The 21,728-nt window shown below is 40.3% G+C and overlaps 2 protein-coding genes across 2 annotated transcripts; one reads left to right on the top strand and one right to left on the bottom strand.

The window, feature by feature from the left end:
- The first annotated feature begins 763 nt into the window (after positions 1-763).
- LOC117503062 (CCN family member 2-like) lies at positions 764-3,243 on the top strand. Its single transcript, XM_034162228.1, is given in 6 exon segments — positions 764-1,066; positions 1,157-1,373; positions 1,458-1,499; positions 1,502-1,708; positions 1,793-2,004; positions 2,097-3,243. Coding segments are annotated over 6 exon segments (1,038 nt in total). The 5' UTR covers positions 764-1,003; the 3' UTR covers positions 2,394-3,243.
- Positions 3,244-6,791: 3,548 nt separating this feature from the next.
- On the bottom strand, positions 6,792-20,069 carry chga (chromogranin A). The gene is made up of 8 exons (XM_034162227.1): positions 19,838-20,069; positions 19,610-19,659; positions 17,161-17,254; positions 16,295-16,363; positions 14,113-14,199; positions 11,628-11,909; positions 9,883-10,274; positions 6,792-7,063 (listed from the first exon to the last, which is right to left on the bottom strand). Exons 1-8 carry the CDS (start codon positions 19,881-19,883, stop codon positions 6,983-6,985), a joined length of 1,101 nt encoding a protein of 366 aa, XP_034018118.1. The 5' UTR covers positions 19,884-20,069; the 3' UTR covers positions 6,792-6,982.
- Between the last annotated feature and the right edge of the window lie 1,659 nt (positions 20,070-21,728).

Below are 21,728 nucleotides of genomic sequence, written 5' to 3'. Positions count from 1 at the left end.
CCCCGAATACATGAAAAAGTCTGACTGACTTTTCTTAAACTCTACAAGGGAAAAGGGAAAATTAAGAATTCTACTTCACTCAGTAATAATTAGATTAGCAGGACTGAAAGAAGCATTGATTGTAAAAATACTTTCTTCATGCATCAGAGTTTGGATGAGTAACACTTTAAGGCTGCAGTCGGTTTTCTTGTGTCAGTAGCCGACGTCAGCGCACAAAAATGCTCGTAGAGCATCTCAGACGCGACCACATCACAAGACAAAGTTACAAGACGGTATAACAGCTGCCAAATCGCTGCGTCTGAAGCAGCACCTTGATAGATAACCTGCTCACACTAATGGCTTCAGTGAACTTCCTCTCTCAAGGAACCGTTTTGCTGTTAATTTTCCCCATTGTGCAGGAATGCTCTTGTGTGTTTAAATCCCTCACCGCCCATCACACAACAATCAGTTCCATATTTTTGCATCCACATCGACTTATTTTGCTTGTTTTCTTTTCTCCTTCTTTTAAAAATTAATATTTATTTGTCGCCGAGGTCTGTTTGTGAAGTCAGACTTCAAGAATTCCCAGTGTGCGGTCCCAGAACTCCAACCAGACACCCCCTCCACCTCCCTCCAAAATCCAGATGAAAGGAGCTCTGAGAGGCAGTGTTGTTTGGCCGTGCAGCAGAGCCTTGCCTTCAGACGGCAGGAATGTGGGATGTCTGGAGTGGGGGTCAGGAAGTGAGGAAAAGAATGCCAAGTATGTCCATGTTTGTCCAGGGTTGGCTCTCCATTCAGCCTCCAGTGACGTGCCGCGAGGGCCAGCGAGTATAAAGGGAGCTCGGCTGTCCGGGCAGAACTCAGATCAGCTCCACTACCGAAGCTAAACTCTAGCTTTCACCAAGAACGACCGAGACCGGAGCCTCCGAGGAACTCCAACCAAGACAAGGAGATCGACTTGATCCGAAAGAGGTTTAACTCAAGACTTCTCCCGTTTGGAAGAATACATCGAAAGTGCGAAAAGATGTCTGACGGAGTGAAGAAAACAACTTTGCTGCCTTTCCTGTGCATTCTGCTCTCATATATGGTAAGAAAAAGCAGTCTTTTAAGTTTTCTACTCATGCACTCTTTGTGAATCGGAGTTAATTGTGCATTTTATTTGTATGTGTCCCATCAGGCTGCAGCTCAGGAGTGCAGTGGCAAGTGTTCGTGTCCTGCTACTCCCCCACAGTGTCCCATAGGGGTAAGCCTAGTGATGGACGGCTGTGGGTGCTGCAGAGTGTGCGCCAAGCAAATGGGCGATATGTGCACTGAACGAGACGTGTGCGACCCCCACAAAGGTCTCTACTGTGACTTCGGGGCGCCTAGCAACAGACGGATAGGCGTTTGCAACGGTAAGCCTCAACTATACACCTGAAATATCCTGGTGACGGAAGTAGGAACTGTCCTTCATAATATGTGTCGTTTCCACTCCACAGCCAGAGAGGGCGCCACCTGCATGTTCGGAAGCACAGTGTACAAAACGGGGAGAGTTTCACGAGCAGCTGCAAGTACAAGTGCACCTGCCTGGATGGAGCTGTGGGTTGCGTCCCACTTTGCTCTGTGGACATCCGGCTGCCAAGTCCTGACTGCCCCATGCCGAAACGAGTCAAGGTGCCTGGGAAGTGCTGTGAGGAGTGGGTGTGCGATTCCCCCTCCACACAGACCTTCGTGGGTTCAGCTTTGCCAGGTGAATTCATCCCAACATATTCCTGAAGCCACTTTTTGACAAGAGGGTGTAGTGAGACGTTTCTAACCCATCGTGTTTTTGTAGCCTACCGAGAGGAGGAGACCTTTGGCCCTGACCTCTCCATGATGAGGGAGAACTGCCTGGTTCAGACTACTGAATGGAGCGCCTGCTCCAAGACCTGCGGACTTGGCATCTCCACCAGGGTGACCAACGATAACCGTGACTGCCGCCTAGAGAAACAGATCCGGCTGTGCATGGTCCGACCCTGCGAGTCGCAGCTGGAGCAGAGCATTAAGGTGAGTCCCTGGTTCAAATTCAGCCAAACATCCACCCAAAACCACCAGAAACTCAACAAATTCCCCGCTGACGTTGCCCCGTTCTCTTGCAGAAAGGAAAAAAGTGCATCCGAACTCCTAGAGTTTCCAAGCCCATGAAGTTTGAGATCTCCGGCTGCACCACCACCAAGTCCTACAGGCCCAAATTCTGTGGCGTCTGCCTGGACGGCCGCTGCTGCACGCCGCACAGGACCACCACCCTGCCCATGGAGTTCAAATGCCCTGACGGGCAGGTCATCAAGAAGTACATGATGTTCATCAAGTCCTGCGCCTGCCACTACAACTGCCCCGGGGAGAACGAGATCTTTGAGTCCATGTACTACAAGAAGATGATCGGAGACACGGTGTGAGTCGCCAAGTGGGGAGCGCCCCGAGCTTATGACTGTGAACACAAACAGAACTCCATCTCATTTTGCAGCTCATTGTACTTTGTGGTTGTCGTTCTGTCGTTGTAAAGTAGTCCAGACACTTGCGTCTGCGTGTGTTGTATGGCCGGTGCACGTCGGTCACATAGAGCTCAGACAGAGGGTTGCGCCGCAACTCCAAGAGATTACTGCACATATACTTTGATTTGGAAACCTACTGTCAGGTATCCACCCCAACCCCTGAAAATCCCCCGTTTTTGCCAACCCATCCTTTTACTGTATGCGATTTTAAAACCTCGACTTCCTCTGTCAATGAGGTGTTTAACACCCCCCCCCCCCACCCCACCCCCCCCAACCCCAGGCTAGACCAGACCTGTAACACTCCAGGCAGCTGTTGAGGAAGCACGTAGACCACAGCGGGCCAGCGTTCCCCAGTCAAACGGTTGAATGTGTCCCTGTGTGCGTTTGTATCCCAAAGATTTCCACCCAGCATGCTGAGTTTAGGGTTGGATCGAAACACAGTGGCTTTGCACAGCACTGAAAAGAAAAGAAAGATGACGACCGATTATTGATTCAGGTCAGAAGGAAGAAACCATTGTCTATTTTGTATGAAAAAAAAAGATATGACTGTAAGAATTGTAATTTCATTCCTTTTTGTTTCATTGTTGATGTGTAATTCTGTATATATTTGTACATTTTAAGGTTAATTTAAAAGCCAAATTTGCTTTGTAATGTATCAATAGTGTATTTTTTACTATTTTATTGAGAAGTGTGACAAAATTGTTACATGTTTCACTTTGTAGCTGGAAAATAAAATGTTATATTTTTTATACAACACAAGTTCTGCAGTTGCTTGTTCTTTACATTATACACACAAAATATCTCCATAATAACTGAATTTATCATTATTATTATAGTATTATTATTTTATTTTTCTACTGTGATATAAGTAAAGTATGGTGTCTGAGAGAGGCCTAACAGATACAAAAAAAAAAAGAGAAACAAAACACCTGCATTAATTCAACAACAGTTGGCTGCATCAAAAACACCTTGCAAAGTGTCAAAGAACAAAATACAGAGAACACGAACAAATATAACCTGCAGCACATGCAACAATGTAGTACGATTAATGTGGTCTGGTGCCTATCCTCACAATGCACCCAAAAAACAGAAGTGTAGTAAGCTCCACAACACAACAGGAATACAAACAACACAAAAACAGGTTTCTGTCCACTTTCATGGATGTCTACTGTTCAATGCATTGCAAATAAAAATAGTAAAACATAAAACTATAGTTAGCTTAACATTACTACTTTCAAAGTAGCAGCCTTGCAGACAGGAAGCACTGGGTGGGTCGTCGAAGGCAGCAGAGAAGTTTAGTAGGCCAGGCTGCCAACCATTGGTGAACTGGCAGAACAGCAACTGCTTGTCCATGGCAAGAAGGATAATCAGGGACACTTCCATCCCTTTAACAATCTGTTTTCCCTCCTGCCCTCAGGTATGATGGTGCTCTAGGCTGAGTTGCAAAACAAGCAAATTCAGGGGCAGCTTTTACCCAACCACCATAAACAAATACAATGGATAGAAAGAATTGTGCAATATAGAATGTAGGAACATAGAATGCACTGTAGCATCTGGTTGCAACTTATCCTTGTAGCATCCGCATATGTGCAATATCCTGTGTTCTTTATTTATTATTGCATGTTGTGTATACACAGATGCAGAGAGATTTATGGATAGGTTTATAAAAAAACAAAAGAAAAACAAAATCATCACACAGCTTGGACTGGCATTCTATATTTTTTATGTATTCATATAGTGCATCATTATTTCATTCTGTGACAGAATCTGTGGTGTTTTTTTTTTTTTTTTATATACTGAATGTCAATAAAAATGAGTCTGGGTCTGATTAAATCTGATTAAAAGTAAATAAATAAATTTACTCAGCTCTGCCGACCAGATATTTGTGTTTTTTATGTTTACAAATTGTTTATTCTAATTCGACTTTTTATGCAACTACCTGTTGTTGAGTTGATGCAGGTGTTTTTGTATTTGTAAATAACTTATTTTGAAACTTTAGCCACCGTACAGGTGTAAGAAAAGTACCTCATTTACCCACTATGTCACATCTGGAAATAAAAGTGATTGGGAAAAAAAATTCACAGTGAAGTTATAAACATATAAACTCCACAGATCCTTATTATTTTCATATAATAAGCTTGAAAGTGTTACTTTTTTGCCACATAATATTACAGTAGCAGTTCTGCAGCAGGTTTTTTTTCCCTTTTCTTTTATGACCATATAAAAATGAACTGAGTTTCCAGAGGACAAAAACAGAAATGTACCCATGTGATGGCTATGATGTTTCTAATGATGTCCACTTTAGGAAACAAGCACTAAAACAGTCTAATGTCGCCACCTGCTGCCCTTTTTTAACCCCATTGTGTTTAGTAGATTTTACATTTTATTGATGTTACACCTTTGATTTGCATTAAGCTCCTATTAGAAATCTATCCAGCAAGTCTCAGTACAAAACCCTGGTGCTCGATCAGCTTCACCGGACACCACCCTCATGTGGTTTTCATTGGCCATTTTCACAGTACCATGTTAAAATTTGGATTTTCACTCATCAGATCATTGGGTTCAAAGGGCAAAATGTCAGTTTTTTTCACCCCGATTTGCAATAAATTTGGCACACTGTGGCTTCTGAAATTGCCTAGGGCAGTCAAATCTATAGCCAAGATCATATCTGTCAACTCCAGAATTCATTTGGGCAAAGGTCAAGGTCAAAGACTTGATTTCGACCCAGTTTTGACCAAATGCGCACATACTTGGGTGGAGTCCCAATGTGCCCTGGCCATTTCAGCCAGAGGTCAATCATCTCTGGGTGAAGCTCAAAATCACTGAGGTCAAATGTCAGATTGCCATAGCCTGTTAAATCTAGAATTGCCTTATTCTGAAATCAAAAGCAACCACTTCTGATCCCCACAGACAGCAAGTGTGAGGGTTGTGCAGACAAATCCTTTGCATTAGCCAGATCAGAACACACCCTGCAGGAAGAACACTCACATGCAGTGCCAAAGCAAATATCAAAAGAAGAAATGACTATAAGAAATAAAGCATCAGTATAGGACTGAAAATGCCCCCAAAAAGGTCTCAAACAGCAATTCAGAAGCAACATCTTACTAACGGACAAATAGTGTAGCAGATAACAGAATATTGCAAGAGGAACCCTTCAAATCCGGTTACAAGCACCAAAGTTTGACTGTGTATACCTTTTGGTACATACTTTAGAAAAATAATTTTAGCCATTGAATTTTCAGTAGGGGGCCGAGTAGGGGTCAAAGGAAGAACTGCATAGGGGGTAAAAAAAAATGTTCCAATTATATTGAAAGCTATATCACATTATGTGTCTAATCACAAGATTCCAAAAGGTATAGTTTGAACAATCTGTGACTGAATGTTCTGGAGTTACGGGGTAAAAACAGCAAGCATAGCGACAAAGGTCACTTTCAGTTTGTGCAGGGGGTCAAAAGTTAAAGTTGCTCCAATTATGGTAAAATATGATGCAATTATTGGTTGAGTTAGTAGGATAGTTTGCATCATGTGTCATGCTTAGTTATCATGCTATGGGAGCAACTTTAACTTTTGACCGCTGTACAAACTGAAACTGACCTTTGTCACCATTCTGCTGTTTTTACCCCATAACTCCAGAACATTCAGTTATAGATAGTCCAAACTATACCTTTTTGGAATCATTGTCATCAGATACATAATGTGTTATCACTTTCATATGATTGGAACATTTTTTTTAATTTTGACCCTGTGCAATTCTTCAACTGACCCCTACTTGGCCCCCTATTGAAATTTCAAATGGCTAAAGTATTTTTCTACAATATGTACCAAAATTTTGGTGTTTGTAACAAGATTGTGAACATTCTTACAATTATCTGCTGTACTAAAACAAAAGCCAACACAAAGATCGTTCGACTGTCAGTTAAATATTTAATGGATTACGACTACAGGTGAAAATTTGTAGTAAGCCAAGTTTATTGAATTACTTCCATACACAACATGTTTATTTCATTTAGCACAGTTAAAAAGTAAATATCAATCAGGATATCAGATTATCATATATATTATCAGACTGTTGGTGTGTTTTCTTAAAACGCTGACTTGGCTTGATTAATGTGTATCTATGATAATTAAGCAGATCTCACTTGATAAAAAAGCTTTGTACATGTGTATCATGCCTTTAACTGTACAACTTCCCTGCTACCCCCAAACTTTAACACAAATCACAGACAATATCATTTAAAAGCGAGAGAGTAAAACAAACGGAAAAGAAGCCATCGTCCTTCTCTGAGAGAGAGCCCACGTTTATTTTAGTATCAGGGTCGAGCCGCAATGTGCATCTACGCTAATATTAGTGAGGAGCATGATGTCACATGGCAGACTGCGTCAGCGTGGAAGAAGCTGCCTCGAAAGATAAAACTTGTCACATATTCACGAGATCTGGAAACCAGGCAGCTGTCGAAGCGGAGGAGGATGAGAGGAGACAGGATGGCAGCGTGTCAGCCACTCTGCTGCAGAATGTGGAGTTTATGGGCCACAGTTTCCAGCTCTGATTCGATGGCTGCCAAAGTTTCAGCATCCTGCAGATATAATAACAATAGCAGGAAATGTACCAAGACAGAATCAACCAACAGGGAAGAGCAACGTAGTTCTAAAAAGGCATCAAAAATATTTAATTCCAATCAAAAGGCATAGATATTCCATGCAGTATGCAAGACCTGGACCATATTAAGATTCTGCAACTGTGTAAGACGCCTGAAGTGTGCACGAATTCCAGAAGTGTGCAAAACTGTGTCTGGAGCAGATTTAGGGTTCAATTTTCAAAGTTTTAAGCATAAAAAACAAAATTAAGCCCTAACTAAACTGAAATCATTTAAGAGCAAGTTATTTGCATGGTTGCTCAGTAGCTGAGACATCAGGCTTAGTGCCATCAATCCGACATCGGAAGCACACACAACGCCCTTCCAGAAATGCAATCGATTTTAGAAGTGCGAAAAAAATCAGTTTGTCCCATTGCATGCAACAAGGAACATATGTCTTGAATTCAGTCATTCTTGTCATAATTAGAAGTCAATAAAATGCTCAATTCATTGTCTAGACAGTGACAACATGCAGCAATGGCTGACGCAGGAGATAACAAGCAATCACGATGATTTCAAGCCTGATAAGTGGAACTAATAAAAGAAACCTTTTTCATAATATAAATCATTTTTATGACTGGGAAGTCATATGCGTGCCAGATCTATGAAAGAGAAGACTGCATTATATATGGTGTAGTTTGTAGCTCACTGGTCAATATATTGTTATATTATAATGTTAAAATATCTATTATTTTTATCTATGAAAGAAAAAAGAGGGACTGTTTTATAAATGTAATAAATGTCAGCAAATCATACAGTAGTGCGAAACACCTGCTAAATAAATACTGTGTGTCTTAAATTAAAAATGGTGCATTGAATTTGTAGATGCGATCGTGGTCGATCCTATGGAAGCCCTAAAGGTCATTGGTGTTGGTACTTATCCCCAGATACCGAAGCATGAAGCAGATGAGAGTTGACAACTACTCCTGGATGGGACGCTGGCCCATCATAGGATACATCTCCAGCGAAAACCAATACCCATGAAGCAATGGAGATAAAGTGTCTTGTCCAAGAACGGAGACAGGTGGCATGATTGGAAACTGAACCCAGGTCTACATATTTGAATAATTTGCAAAATGTTCACAAAACCTTTTTCATGCTGTCATTATGGGTTTGTTGTGAGTAGAATTTTCAGGGAAAAATGAATTTACTCCATTTTGGATAAGGCTGTAACATAAAAAAATGTGGAAAAAAGTAAAGGGCTGTGAGCACTTTCCAGATGCACAGTATATAAATTCAAATCAGCTCCCTATCCCTGATTCTATTCCCGGATTATGCTGTGGATTCATTCAGCGCTCGCATCATTTCTGGTTGAGTTTTACACAGCAGTTTTCTCTAAACCCAGGCAGACAAGTAATTAGTAGTAGAAGAAGAAGCTGCTACAGTGAGCAGGTCAGCCCCTCTTTTTCCTAAAACAAGCACAACATGAGACATCTCCCTGTCTGCTTTGCTGCCTGGTCTTTTTTCCTAGTATGTCTTTATTTCACAGCAAAAAACTGGGACATTCCCTTGGTACAGCTCCAGCCGGGGATGAGCTCACAAAACAGACAATGTCCCTGAAAACTGGGACTTCTGGTCACCTTACTATTCTGCCCCATGTGGCATGAAAAAACAAGGATTGGCCTTTGTTCTGGTGATCAAGGGTAAACCTTCAGAATGACACCTTAAAATCCCCACCACAGTTAAAATAAGTTCTTCATGGACACCCTCCTGAACCCTCTAAGGTGTATTCAAACTTTGATCTTATGAGATTCAGTCCACCCAGCTGTAAATGGGTACCGAAATTGGCTGGGGAAGTAACCTGTGTCAGAACTGGGCGTCCCACCCTGTGGGTTGTAGGCTCTTATATGCTTCATGTTGTTGAAATCTGGTGATAAGCTTCGACATCAATGGGTCACAGGGCCTTCATGAGTCCTACTGTGGAATTGGATGACCAATTTATAGTCCAGTATTTGACCCCAGGTCTGTTTTCATGGTTCCTGACAAGTAAGTAAGTCCTATATAGACTCTTGGGCCTATTGGTGCCGGTGCTTATCCCTAGATTGTATGGCATGATACAGATGAGTCTACAACTCCATCCGGATGGAACACCAGTTTAATGCAGGTCACTTCCCCAGCCAGTGCTGGTACTCATGCACAGCTGGGTGGGCTGAGATAATGCAGAGGAAGTGTCTTGTCTAAGGACACAGGAAGGTAGAATGACCAGGACTCCAATCTCATATTGGATACTTATATGGGTAACCCACTATTCATCCCACTGAAGTACCTGCTCTATGTTCCAAACCACTCAGCTGGAAATGGGTACCAACCTTGGCTGGAAGTGACCTACGTTGGACTGGTGTCCTGTCCTGGGGAAGCTTTAGACTCTCCTCCACTTCATGCTGCAGTATCTGGGGTATAGTCACCAGCACCATTGGCGCTTAAGGCCTATGTAGGACCTACTTCTTTACATCGTCTTCTCCAAAATCCAACCCAAAAAGATCAACTCCCTCTGCTGTCGTCATTCTCAGAGGTACTACTAAAGCGGAGATTTTTGCATCCCAATTGACAGTTGCTCTATTGCATCTATCTTTATGGGTTTTAAAGTTCTTTTTGCAGAAAACTCTTTGAGGGCAAATCTCAGTTAGCTCAGCTGTTACACGACAAACACGCCTCCTTTTCCAAACAAGAAGAGAAAAGCATCGACTACTAAAGTCAATATTTAAACCAGAAAGCAATTTCAAAGCTATTGCTGGGAGACAAAATGATGAACAACAAACCTTTTGGCTGCCGCTGCCGTTTTCTTCGGAGCCCAGCTTCGCCTCCGGGATCATCACCTGCAACTCCTTCACCTCTTGACTCCTCTGCGCCCCTCTCTTCCTCTTCTCCTCCTCCTCTTCTTCTGGGACCTCTTTGGAGTGACTCCTTTTCCGCTGCGCCTCCTTTCCGATCGCTTTCTTCTGCGCTGTCGGTCCCTTGGCTCTCTTGGTCCACGTGCTCTCCTGACTACCTGCCTCTTCACTACCCACCTCCTCCTCCTCCTCCTCTGATGCCTGTTTTACATGTGGTAAGAATGGAGATCTCTTGTCATCTTTCTCCTCCTCGTCTTCTTCGGCTGATTTCGGGTCAGGTCGGCGTCCCTGCGGGCCTCTTTTTTCCTCAAATCCAACACCTGGGGTTAAGAAACAGAAAGCCTGGGCTCAATTTATTTTCTCACTTAATCACCATCAGCATAATCCTCAAAACAAGCAGCAAGAATCCACTTCTTGTAATGGAACATTTCTTGCCAGCTGGCAAACGTCCCACAGCACACTTGCCGTGTTTTATGGAAATTAACCACATGCCAGGAGCAGGACGATGACTTGGCTTTAGGATGTGGCAACACCTCTTTCATTAGTGCGATTGCTGCACGGCATGAAATTGCGATTGTGTTTGCTTCGCTTTGCTCGTAACACTTGTCCACCCGGTACAAAAACAACAAAAAAGTCAATGAGTGGGTAGGTTTGTCCACCTCAGTTTGTGTAGGCAATAACTCAAAAAGAACGAACAGTATCATCTAGTAACTCACCAAGTAAAAAGAGCAGATAGTGAGGATGAAGTGTTTAGAAAGTGATTAAATCTGATGCAGCAGATCAATCGTAAAACAAACTTTGTGATGTGTCTGCCACCTACTGGATGGTTCATGGATGGATTATAAATGACAACCAGCTGTGAAAGAACTTGTGTATAGTTTGTCTGCTAATCATTCAGCACATCGCATGTTGGCTGCGGGGCTCCGCCCACTGGTTAAGCAAGTAAGTACTTTAAGTTGTTCAAGAGGAAAATGTTTAAGAAATTCAAGTTGAAGGTTTTAAACCCTCCAGTTTATTCACACATTAACTCTACTTTGTTTTTGTCATAATATACCTATCTGGCACTTGCAGATTTAATCTGCGACACATACAATCTATGGTTGACCTCTGACCTTTACAACTCGTAATCGTTCTCCAATAGTGCTTCAAAATAAAGAAAGAAAGAAAGAAAAAAAGAAAACCCAGCAAAATTAACTTTTTTTAGTGACTAACTTAACTTTTTCCTTTTCTACGCTTCCTGTCTTGCTTCCTTTTATCCTTCCTCTTTTTTTCTGGGGGGGAAGTTGTGTCCAGTTCTGCTTGGATGCTTCTCAACAGCACATGTTTTTTAAAATCATTTCCCAGGAGAACGACCTGTTCATTTGAATTCTGGAACGTGAGGAACTGTTAATGGTTCCGGACGGCGTGCTGGCAGAATGCGGGCGATATCGATGGCACTCCGCTGAGGAGGGATAAAATTCATCACAGAGATGGAAGCACTTCCATCAATCACTCCATCCTCTGGCTGCGGAGTCTTTCATCCGCACCAATCCGTTATAGCTCCGGCTCGGCCGTGTGGCGTTATTTAATTTGGCGAGCCACCCTTTATTTAGTCAAACTCAATCTAATTTGTTTCTATCTACTGCACGATGTTCTTCTGATTACTTTTAATTTTTTTTACACTCTCCACTTGCCTTTTCCATCCTTCATCACTTGCTCCTCCTCGGAATTCCCCTCCGAGTTTTCCCGCTTCTCTTCGTGCTCTTTTGTCTTCCTCTTCTCATTTGTGTCCTCTCTCCACTCGGCCGCCGCCCCAGACTCGTGCCTCCATGGGTTCTCCTCATCTTCCCTTTTCTCCTGCGCTGCCCCGCCGCCCCTCCGCTCCTCCTTCTCCTCTTCTCCTTTTCCTGCCCTCCTCTTCTGGGACAGAACAGATCTTTCTCCGAGACCGCCCAAAGCCTCCAACATGGATCGATCTGAAAAGAAGAGAGGCCCAGATTTAATTCACTAAGAGAAATTGATTTCCTAATGATGTTTAAAGACGGTGAACTGCAGCGCAGGTAGAAACGCCACAGATGTCACATTCAGTGGACTGTCAAATGTGTGGCGCTAAATGGAATAAATCAGCATTTAAATGATTCTGCATTACTGCTGCCTCGGCAAAACAATTTAAGCCGTTTTTTGGCACAAAATTCAGATGTCTCAAAGAAGGCCTGTGAGATACACAGAATAAGAAATATTCATCAAATGCGTATTTTTATTACTTACGCATTATGTACACTCACTGGCCACTTTATTAGGTACACCTGTTCAATTGCTTGTTAACACAAATAGTTAATCAGCCAATCACATGGCAGCAACTCAACACCTTGTTGAATCTACGTCTCAAAGAATTAAAGCAGTTCTGAAAGCAAAAGGAGGTCCAACTCAGCACTAGCAAGGTGTACCTAATAAAGTGGCCAGTGAGTGTATAATTTAGTATCACAATGTAGGAAATGTTGGAGGGAGTACTGAAAACTATACTCAAGGAAAATTACAAGTAATACCAAAAAAAAAAAAAAAAAAAAAAATGATGCAGGTAAAAGTGAAAATTCTATTTGAAAAATCTGCTCAAGTATAAAAGTATCTAGTTAAATGACTCAGAGTACCTCAAAGTATAAGTTACTTTTGTCAAACCTACACTGAAACTATTTAAAGTTATTTAAAGTTGAATCAGCTTTTAATTTTTTTTTCTTTGCTCTAATTTGTGACATCAAAATTTATATTTAAGTATATTTATAATGTGGTTGAAACCTTAAATTTTAAATACACTTTGAGGGAAAACTGATACATTTAAGTGGAACAAATGAGGGTAATTTAAAAAAAGTTTATTATAAAAATTCTAAAGCTGAGATCTAAAATGTTTTGGGGGGTGACCTGGAAGTTCTCGTCTTCATTTCAGACTTCACTAAAATACTTTGACAGCATACAAATGATAGTGTTTGAATTTATATGCACTTTAATATTTTCTCCAAATTTTTAATCAGCTGTTGTGACTAGAATTATTTAGTTATTTATTTTTTTGGAGTTTGATCCCCAGAAAGCTGTGAACAAAGCCTCCATCAGCTTCTCACCACTTGCATTGTCTGCTGCTAGGTTTCATGTGAAACCCATTGCCATGCAAGTCATCAAAACTTTGTGATCCAAATTATTTATAACCTAAATCCTGATGTAGACAGGACTGTTTTGCTGCTTGAAATAACAAAATGACGTAATACTAGGGGAGCTACGACCACTACCTTTGCACCCACCCCCACCCCCCAGGACTGAACCAAACCAATTTTTTTAGGTTCCTTAGATGACCCCAAAACACAATCAGGATGTTCCTAACCCAGTTATCCAAGATGGCGTCCAAGATGGCTGCCAAAATAGGGTTCAATTCAATGATAAGGGTCTACTGGTGGCCATTTTGGATCTTAAACCCATGAATGAATTTAGTTTAGGCACAAATGAGTTTGCTGTGACCTGCAATGGTCTTCCCATTGAATCTCTGTGACATTTAAGTTGTTTATATGTTGTTTAAAGGTGTTTTAGTGGAAAAACCCTATTTTGGCGGCCATCTTGGACGCCATGTTGAATAACTGGCTTGAGACGTACCTTTGCAAAGGTGCAAAGGTACTGGTCATAGCTCCCATAGTATAACTTTCTGTGCAATGTTGCAGATGTTTGTATGCAATAAGACTTACAGCAGCATGGAATTTGTCATATGGAGCTGCAGATTTAGTCACGGCATTTACAGAAATACTTGTGCATACAATAGATTATCATTTAGTAAATATATTCCCACCACCTGGCCTTTGTTCCGCATTGTGCTCATAAGTGAGTTTTGGCACTGCCTTAAAAAGGCTTCATTATTTTCACGCAATGCAACAAAGTTTAAATTCACCTCAGCCTTCTCCTGCTCACACAAACATACAAAACCCAGCTTTGCTGACAACATAAAAATAAGAAGTAACGGATATAATGCATCATTCTGACAGCCAGGGCACTTGAACGTGTTGACGAGAAATGATTCAAAATGAAAGCCATTGAACGCTGTTGGATTATGATGACACATGAAGAGCGCGAGGACACAGCAGAGGTTACGTTTTACCACTCGTTGAGGACGGTTGTGTGTTTTGGAGCTGCTGAAGGACTCACCGCTCGCGTCGCTCGTGGTTTGAGGAGTTTGCGTCACGTGGTCAGGTGCAGCGGCGTCGTCACGCAGCTCAGTTCTCTCTTGGTCACCTGTCAACAACAACATGTGTTTATCTTTCAAACAAGTGTCATCCCAAAAGATTTAGTAGTGGCCGACATCGCTAATTAGAAACCTATAGCAGAGCAGGTTTTCTTTATTATTTATTAGAAAAAACATTGTGCATGAGATCCTTTTAGTGCACTTAAATTCAATTACATAAAAAACTATTTTTATTCACCAAGCATCATTTTACTTACTTACGTAGATATTGTAGGTTCCAGATTGTAAATCATGGTGTGTTTTTTTCTAGTTTGAGAGGCCCTGCGACTTATACTCAGGTGAATAATAACTATTATAATGACTATTTAGAGAGGACTTTTTCCAGGAATCAAAGCACTAAATAAAAGAATAAATGCCAATAATAGAAAGTACACTAGAATAATGCACAAAAATCTCAAATTGAAAAGCTGATAATTCAGGGAAAAAAGTTTGACTTATACTCTAGTGTGACCCATATATGGACTTTTCCTCTTCAAGAGGCATTTTTTAACAGGTGCAACTTATACTCCAGAAAATACAGTAAGTAAATAAATCGAAAAACAAACAAACAAGAAGCTTTGTTGAAATAATTTTTCTTATACAAGCATCTTTTTACTTATCTCGCTTTGTTTTATCTTATGTACAGGGGCGCCGAAAAGGGGAGAATAAGGAGAAGGATTCTAGGGGCCCATGACTGACAGGAGCCCAAAGGGGCCCCTAATACAATTAGTATACTGACAAAATAATATGACACTCCGTAATAAACTTACACTCACACATACATTTATTTACAATGTATTGGTAACATTAAATTTATTTGTTTTGAAAACATTTCTCAACACCCCCCCCCCCCCCACTCTATTTACGTAAAATGGTTCAGTCCACCTGCTCTGTCAGACGGCTGCAGAGCGTAATACCTTTTCACAGACAGCAAGTGGAGGAGGAGAAGCAGACAAAAAAGAAAAGAAAAAAGCATGGGGGAATGAACTGAGCGTTTGTCACCCAGTTCTTTCATAGGCAAGGTGGGTCTGTTAGTGATTCAAGTGATGGAAAGTTCTGGAATATTAGCTTGTATGTTCCTAACGTTGTCCATATTTGCTCATACTGATGAAGAAAAATCTAGATTTGTACATTTCACTGTTGTTTTAGTTAAAGAATCAATTCAGGCAAATGTTTAGCAAGCTGCTCTGCAAAAAAAAAAAAAGGTATTAAAACCAGTAGGGGACAAAGATCCTTGGCGGTGCCCCTGCTTATTGACAGAACAGTTACGGACGGACACACACACACACACACATGTATATACATATACATACAAACATATATATAAAATTTTAGGTTCTCAACATTTGGACAAAACTGCTTCTCTGCAGGGATGTGGAACTCTATACCTTTGACTGAGAGAGAGAGAGATACTCTGCAACAGTTTATTAATTTCACACAAAGAAATGGTGGAAAGATGGTCAGAATTGTGAACATTAATTAATTGTGAGTAATCCGTTGCTGGTGTTTCTTGTTGGTGCTTGTGGGGGTTGTATCTATTTTTATATTTTGTAGTATTTTGCACATTGTGACCTGCTGTTTCTTGCTTCTGCCCAGGGAGAACAGATGAAAATTAGCTTGTAATTAGCTTCCATTCCATTCCATTGTAGCTAAATCTGGTCTGTGCAACACATTTGTTGTGCAATGTCCCTGTCAAATAAATAAATTATATATAGTTCACAAGAGGAAACTTCTACTCGTCAACTTAGACAAAATTATTGAGAAATGACAAAATTTTGCGTCATTTGACATTTAAGTGACATTGCATAGGGCCAAGAGTTTGGACAAGTGTTAATTACAGTTCAAGGAGCAAAATTGTGGAATACTGTATGTATTCACATTTTAAGAAAAATAAAATGGGCAGAAAAATCATATAATTTTTCTTCTTATTTTCTGGAAAACTAGTTATGGTAATTTGATTATTGGAATGTCCATAGAGGGGTTACATGACTTTTTCTTCTGGTCTTTCATCGAATTCAAGTTTGGATTTTTTGTTGTTGTTTGTTTTTGTGCAAAAATTATAAACATGCATGCACATGCAAACATGTTACCATTTGTCTGCATTACCTTGGACAGCGATGTCCTGCAACTCTTTCAGAAAGTTATGACGACGGAGGATCGTAACAAGCCGGTTATCTGTAAAAAAAAAACAAAACACAAGCATTAAAAAAATGTATACATGTAAACTGTTAAGTGTCAATGTGATCATCATCATCATCATCCTGCAGGGCTAGCACGTGTCTTTCTGTCTTTACCCTTCTTTTTTTTCACAGCACTCAGCAATTTCCTTCTGCAGCTATTTGAAGTTAATTGCCCTGAAATTTACTGCTATTCAATGCAAGAGTGCAATTAATCATTTGGCTGAGAGCCGCCTGCGGCTGAACCTTCTGCTGACCAAATAGCAGCGCTGCACACAGCGGCCTCTCCTTTATTTCCTCACTGCACATCACACTGACCCCTTTTCTTGCACGCTCCACTTTCCTCTTGTGGTGTTCTGTTTCTCGCTCAGTCACTAACAAGCGGTGTGCGAGCAATTCGCCGATTGATTTTTTTGCAGCAAGGACACTATCAAGGTAAGAGAGCTGCGCTGTAACTGAATCCTTTTTAGTGTCCCAGTATCACACCACACCACACACACACACACACACACACACACACACACACACACACACACACACACACACACACACACACACACACACACACACACACACACACACACACACACACACACACACACACACACACACACACACACACACACACACACACACACACACACACACAGAGTGAGTTCTTACCCAGCAGGCATTGTATCAATCTACAGTGTGGCTACTTTGCCTTCATGAAGAAAAACAGCAACATATATGATGGTAATGATGATAATAATAAAATTCATCATAATGAATGTTTCGAATGTGGGCGGGGCTTACCTGTCTTCAATATGACCAGACACTCCTGACTGATGGGCAGTGGGTGTGGTCTGGAGAGTACATCTGTCAGTGCCTCCACAATGCATTTCGTCACCTGAAGGGACACACACACACACACACACACACACACACACACACATTTAACTAATTACCTCTGTATAAATGTTGTTATCATCAAATGGGATAAAAAGTGCTCCGTTCTCTGTTTGCATAATTACTTAGGTTTATCTGTGCGCTCATGGGCGTGGCATCCCAAAAGGAGGTGTAGTCAGGCACAAAGCTGGTGTATTCCTAGATCACCAAAAAGCAGGTCTAAATTGTATCACGGTGACTTTGTGGTATTTTAAATATGCTGCACGCAGACGTGCCTTACATAAGCAGATTCACCACACACGTGCACTATGTGCACAGCACCCTGTCTGTTCAGATCTCTTTCCTCCCAGAAATCCTTTAAAGACCTTTCTTTTGCATGCATTTAAAACCATACTGTTGTGCAACTTACACACTCCTGTTTAAAAGGGATGACAAGCAGCACTCTGATTGGTTAATGTTGATATGCCCACAAAATGCCCTTGCATAATACAGTGCCCTGGCACTCAAAATATTCATTCTCTAGAGAGCAGTGATGCTGTATAGAGTATAGTGTAAAATGTATGGTACAAATCGATTTGGAGTGTGTTACATAATGACCTCTATGGTGCAATGTGCACCAGGCCACACCCCACATGGATCTGTGCCATGTATTTTAGACTGTGTGATATACAACATCAAGATAAAGCCCCTAATATTTGAAAATATCAAAATCATTTTACCTTTCAAATCAAATTTTTGCACCTATGGACAGCAGTAGCACAGGCGTTAGATCCCTAACGATATATCAATTGGTCAATAATTTTGATAAATGTGAGCCTTTCATGACCATATCAGTATTACCGTTGTTTTTTGCAGAAATGAAAACTTTTATTTTACTAAAAAAAAATGCAAAAAAACATTATGGGTGTTGAAAATTGTGTCACTGCATAGTTTGTCCAACAGAGGGCACTCCGACAACATTGTTTACAATCCTGTCAAGTATTGTTGAGGCCTCATCACCCCTTGGTCACATTGGTTACAAGAGACTGAGGAAAAGCGAACAGCTGTCAATCAGAGTGTAAGTTTTACAGCAACAAGAGACAAGTGGCCACAACGCCACCAGCTGTGCAGAGCCAAAATAGACACAAAGTCTATTTTAGGCAAATGATGAACAACGCAAGAACAAATGTGAGTGAATACAGCATGACAACAGTGTGATGTATGTTGACTGGTTGATGGTTATATTTACGGCTAATAAAGTTCATGGTTAAACTACAAAACATCATGAGATAATGAAATGTGAAGAATCATTGCCATTTTTGATGTATACTGTATATCTTCAGATATATCAGTGTCATAAAAATTTTTTACTCCATAATATTGGTATTGGCCACCAAAAAAGTTAAACATTAATAAGTGGAATAGATTCAGACCCTGTCAAACTGACATAAAATGCCTGATTTTGCAGTGATTTTTGAAAAATAAAAAATTCTGGGTGTTGTAACATTTAGGTTTGAGATGATTTTTTACACAACTTTCTCAATTCAAAGTGAAATGTTACAAAATTAAATTAAAAGATTTTAAAATTCACTGGAAGTAAAATGTGAATTTGCGGAACGATGGCAGAACATCTCGAAATGTCCACGTTTGTAGCCTTATATGGCAAATAGAAAAAAAAATTCTGTTTTGTAACATTTAGGAGGAGTTTAAGGGTTTAAATACAAAGAGATACAATATAAGTCCATTTTTTTCCTCAAATGGGAGAAAAATGTGTGAATTCACAGCAAACCGCATTAGAAAATGCACAAATTTATATAAAGTGAAAATTCTTTTGCACAATGGCAGTGACCAAAGCAAGTGCATGATGGCCTCAACTAAAAAAATAAAAAAATAATAAAATAAAATAAATCCTGTGGTTTTGAACTTGTATTTTGCATGTAAACCCTTCAGTTGTAACATTTAGGGACAAAATCTCATTAATATTGTCCAATTACTTTTGGTCCACTAAGGACCTGCTTTGGATGCAAACACATTATTTCACTCTAACATGCTGTAACAGCTAAAATAAAGATTTTTGCCAATGTCCAAATATATTTTTGGCTTTAACTCTGCCTGTGTGTCTCTGTCTCTTTGCCATGAGGAGAAATTAATCCTGCAACACTAAAACTCACAAAATGCTCTCATTCTGCGTGGATAAAACAGGAAAAAATATTATTTATTTTAAAACAGACAGATTGTTTCTTGATTTTCTTAAGGCTGAAGACTCTTTTATAACATACAGGTTGTGGAATTAATTCAGGCAAATTTGATAATGTAGTAACAGATTTTAAATTCCTACTGATGCTGTAAAAAAATGAAAATCCATGAAAATATTTACCTTCAGGTCTTCATTCTCCAGCTGATTTGAGTCTACTGGGGCAGCCAGAGCTGGAAAAAAGAAAAAAAAATACATATAGTGTCAGAGTGAGTGATTTTGAGTGATAAAAGGTCCGTTTTTCTGATGTGATATTGCGGTGATTTAACTCCGGCTGGATGTGGCTGCCGGCGCTGTCCGCGGTGCTGAAATCTGACACAACTTCCAGAAGGATTCAGTGATTTTTCTTACCGCAGTTGGACAGGATTGTCAGAAGGAAGAGAACTCGTCCGATCATGTTGGAAAATAAATTAGATATCGTCGCGCACGCGAAGCTCTCCAGCACCAGAGAAACACCCGATCTTTAAATCAGAAGGACAACACAGAAATCCGGCGGATTCAAGGACGCATTCTGAATAAAAGTCAGCCGTCTGTCGGTGTGGATTTATTTATTTATTTTTACAGGAGAGTCCCCCCAAAAAAATCATCTGCAGCCTCCACGCGCCAACACCTCGCCGCATCCGCGCTTTTATAGCGCGCTCTGTGGACAGGAAATGACGTCATCCGAAGAGTACCTGGTCAAAGCGCGCAGGTTTGTCAGGTGCGCGTTTGGAGCGCAGAAATAAAGTGACGCCGAGAGTTTGTTTGTTTGATTACGACAAAAATAAATACGTGAGTAGTGTTTAAGATTGGTTTGCAAGAAAGGTGAAAAGGTTAAATCCAGTCTGGAGTAGTGAAGTTTGACCCAAAGGTCAAGAAGCTGTGCACCCCGTGGACAGGTCACCAGTCCATCGCAGGGTTCTGATCAGTTTAATTTCAATCAATCTTTTGTATAAAATACAGCAAACCAATGGAAGCTCAATTATTTGTTTAGATTAGATTAGATAGATTCCAATGTGCACGTTTTGTCTAACCGTAGAAGCTCATTCCACCTCCACAGTTGTGTGGTGTCTTTCTTGTTGGTCTCTTTCTGCTTTCTCTCAGTTTTTGAGGCAGATTTTTCATACATTGCTTTACAATTTGTATTTCCTAATACTGGAGCAGATAATGAAAAAAAAAAATCATGCTTTTGGTGGTGGGAGCACCAGATTTGGCATGTTGATTCTCATGATATGACTCAGCATATCTTTTCAATTGGCCACTTTGCCATTTTCCAAGATGGCCACCAAAATTACTTAAAGAAAATAAATTTTTGAATAGAATGATCCCATTTGATTGATTAAAATGAACTTGATGTCAAATTCCAATGTAGTTATATTATATTTTGTTTGCCATTTTATGGTACTTATTATGTTTTATTTTGCTTATGTGCCAAATTAGAGTGAACTTTATTATGGGTTGTCTGTCTCTTGAAACTACTGCATATAGGTCTATTAAAAGGTGTTAAGCGCTAAATATATTGTGTGTTATAATTTTTAATATCCACAGACAACATGGACAAATGGCAATTTATGCCACTATGAGTAGTACATGAAAAGTTAAATCTGGCATGGCCGAAAACCTATAATTTAACAGCAGATGATTGCATAAATCAAATAAATAATGACATTTTTGTGAGACAAAAAGATTTTTGGGGTCAATTTGGGGGCCATCGTGAAATTAGGCACCACCTTGGTTTTCACTAATGCTGTAAAACAGATCCAGTGTGATCGGAGAATTTCAACGCAAAAAGCAATTATTTATTTGGTCAGTCATTCTGGTAGCCATCATGGAAAATGGCCACCATCTCAGATTTTCAAAAGACGGCATAAATTCAATAAATAATGACATTTTTGTGAGACAAAAAGATTTTGGGGTCAATTTGGTGGCCATCGTTTAATGAGGCACCACTTTGGTTTTCACTAATCCCGTAAAACAGATCCAATGTAATCAGAGAATTTCAACGCAAAAAGCCATTATCTGTTCAGTCATTCTGGTAGCCATCTTGGAAAATGGCCACCATCTCAGATTTCCAAAAGATTGCATAAATCCAATAAATAATGATATTTTCGTGAGATAAAAAGATCTTGGGGTCAATTTGGTGGCGATCGTTTAATGAGGCACCACTTTGGTTTTCACTAATCCCGTAAAACAGATCCAATGTAATCAGAGAATTTCAACGCAAAAAGCCATTATCTGTTCAGTCATTCTGGTAGCCATCTTG

Source organism: Thalassophryne amazonica, chromosome 21, assembly GCF_902500255.1.
Source record: "Thalassophryne amazonica chromosome 21, fThaAma1.1, whole genome shotgun sequence".
Classification (NCBI taxonomy): Eukaryota; Metazoa; Chordata; class Actinopteri; order Batrachoidiformes; family Batrachoididae; genus Thalassophryne; species Thalassophryne amazonica.
This window is presented reverse-complemented; position numbering and strand designations above follow the sequence as displayed.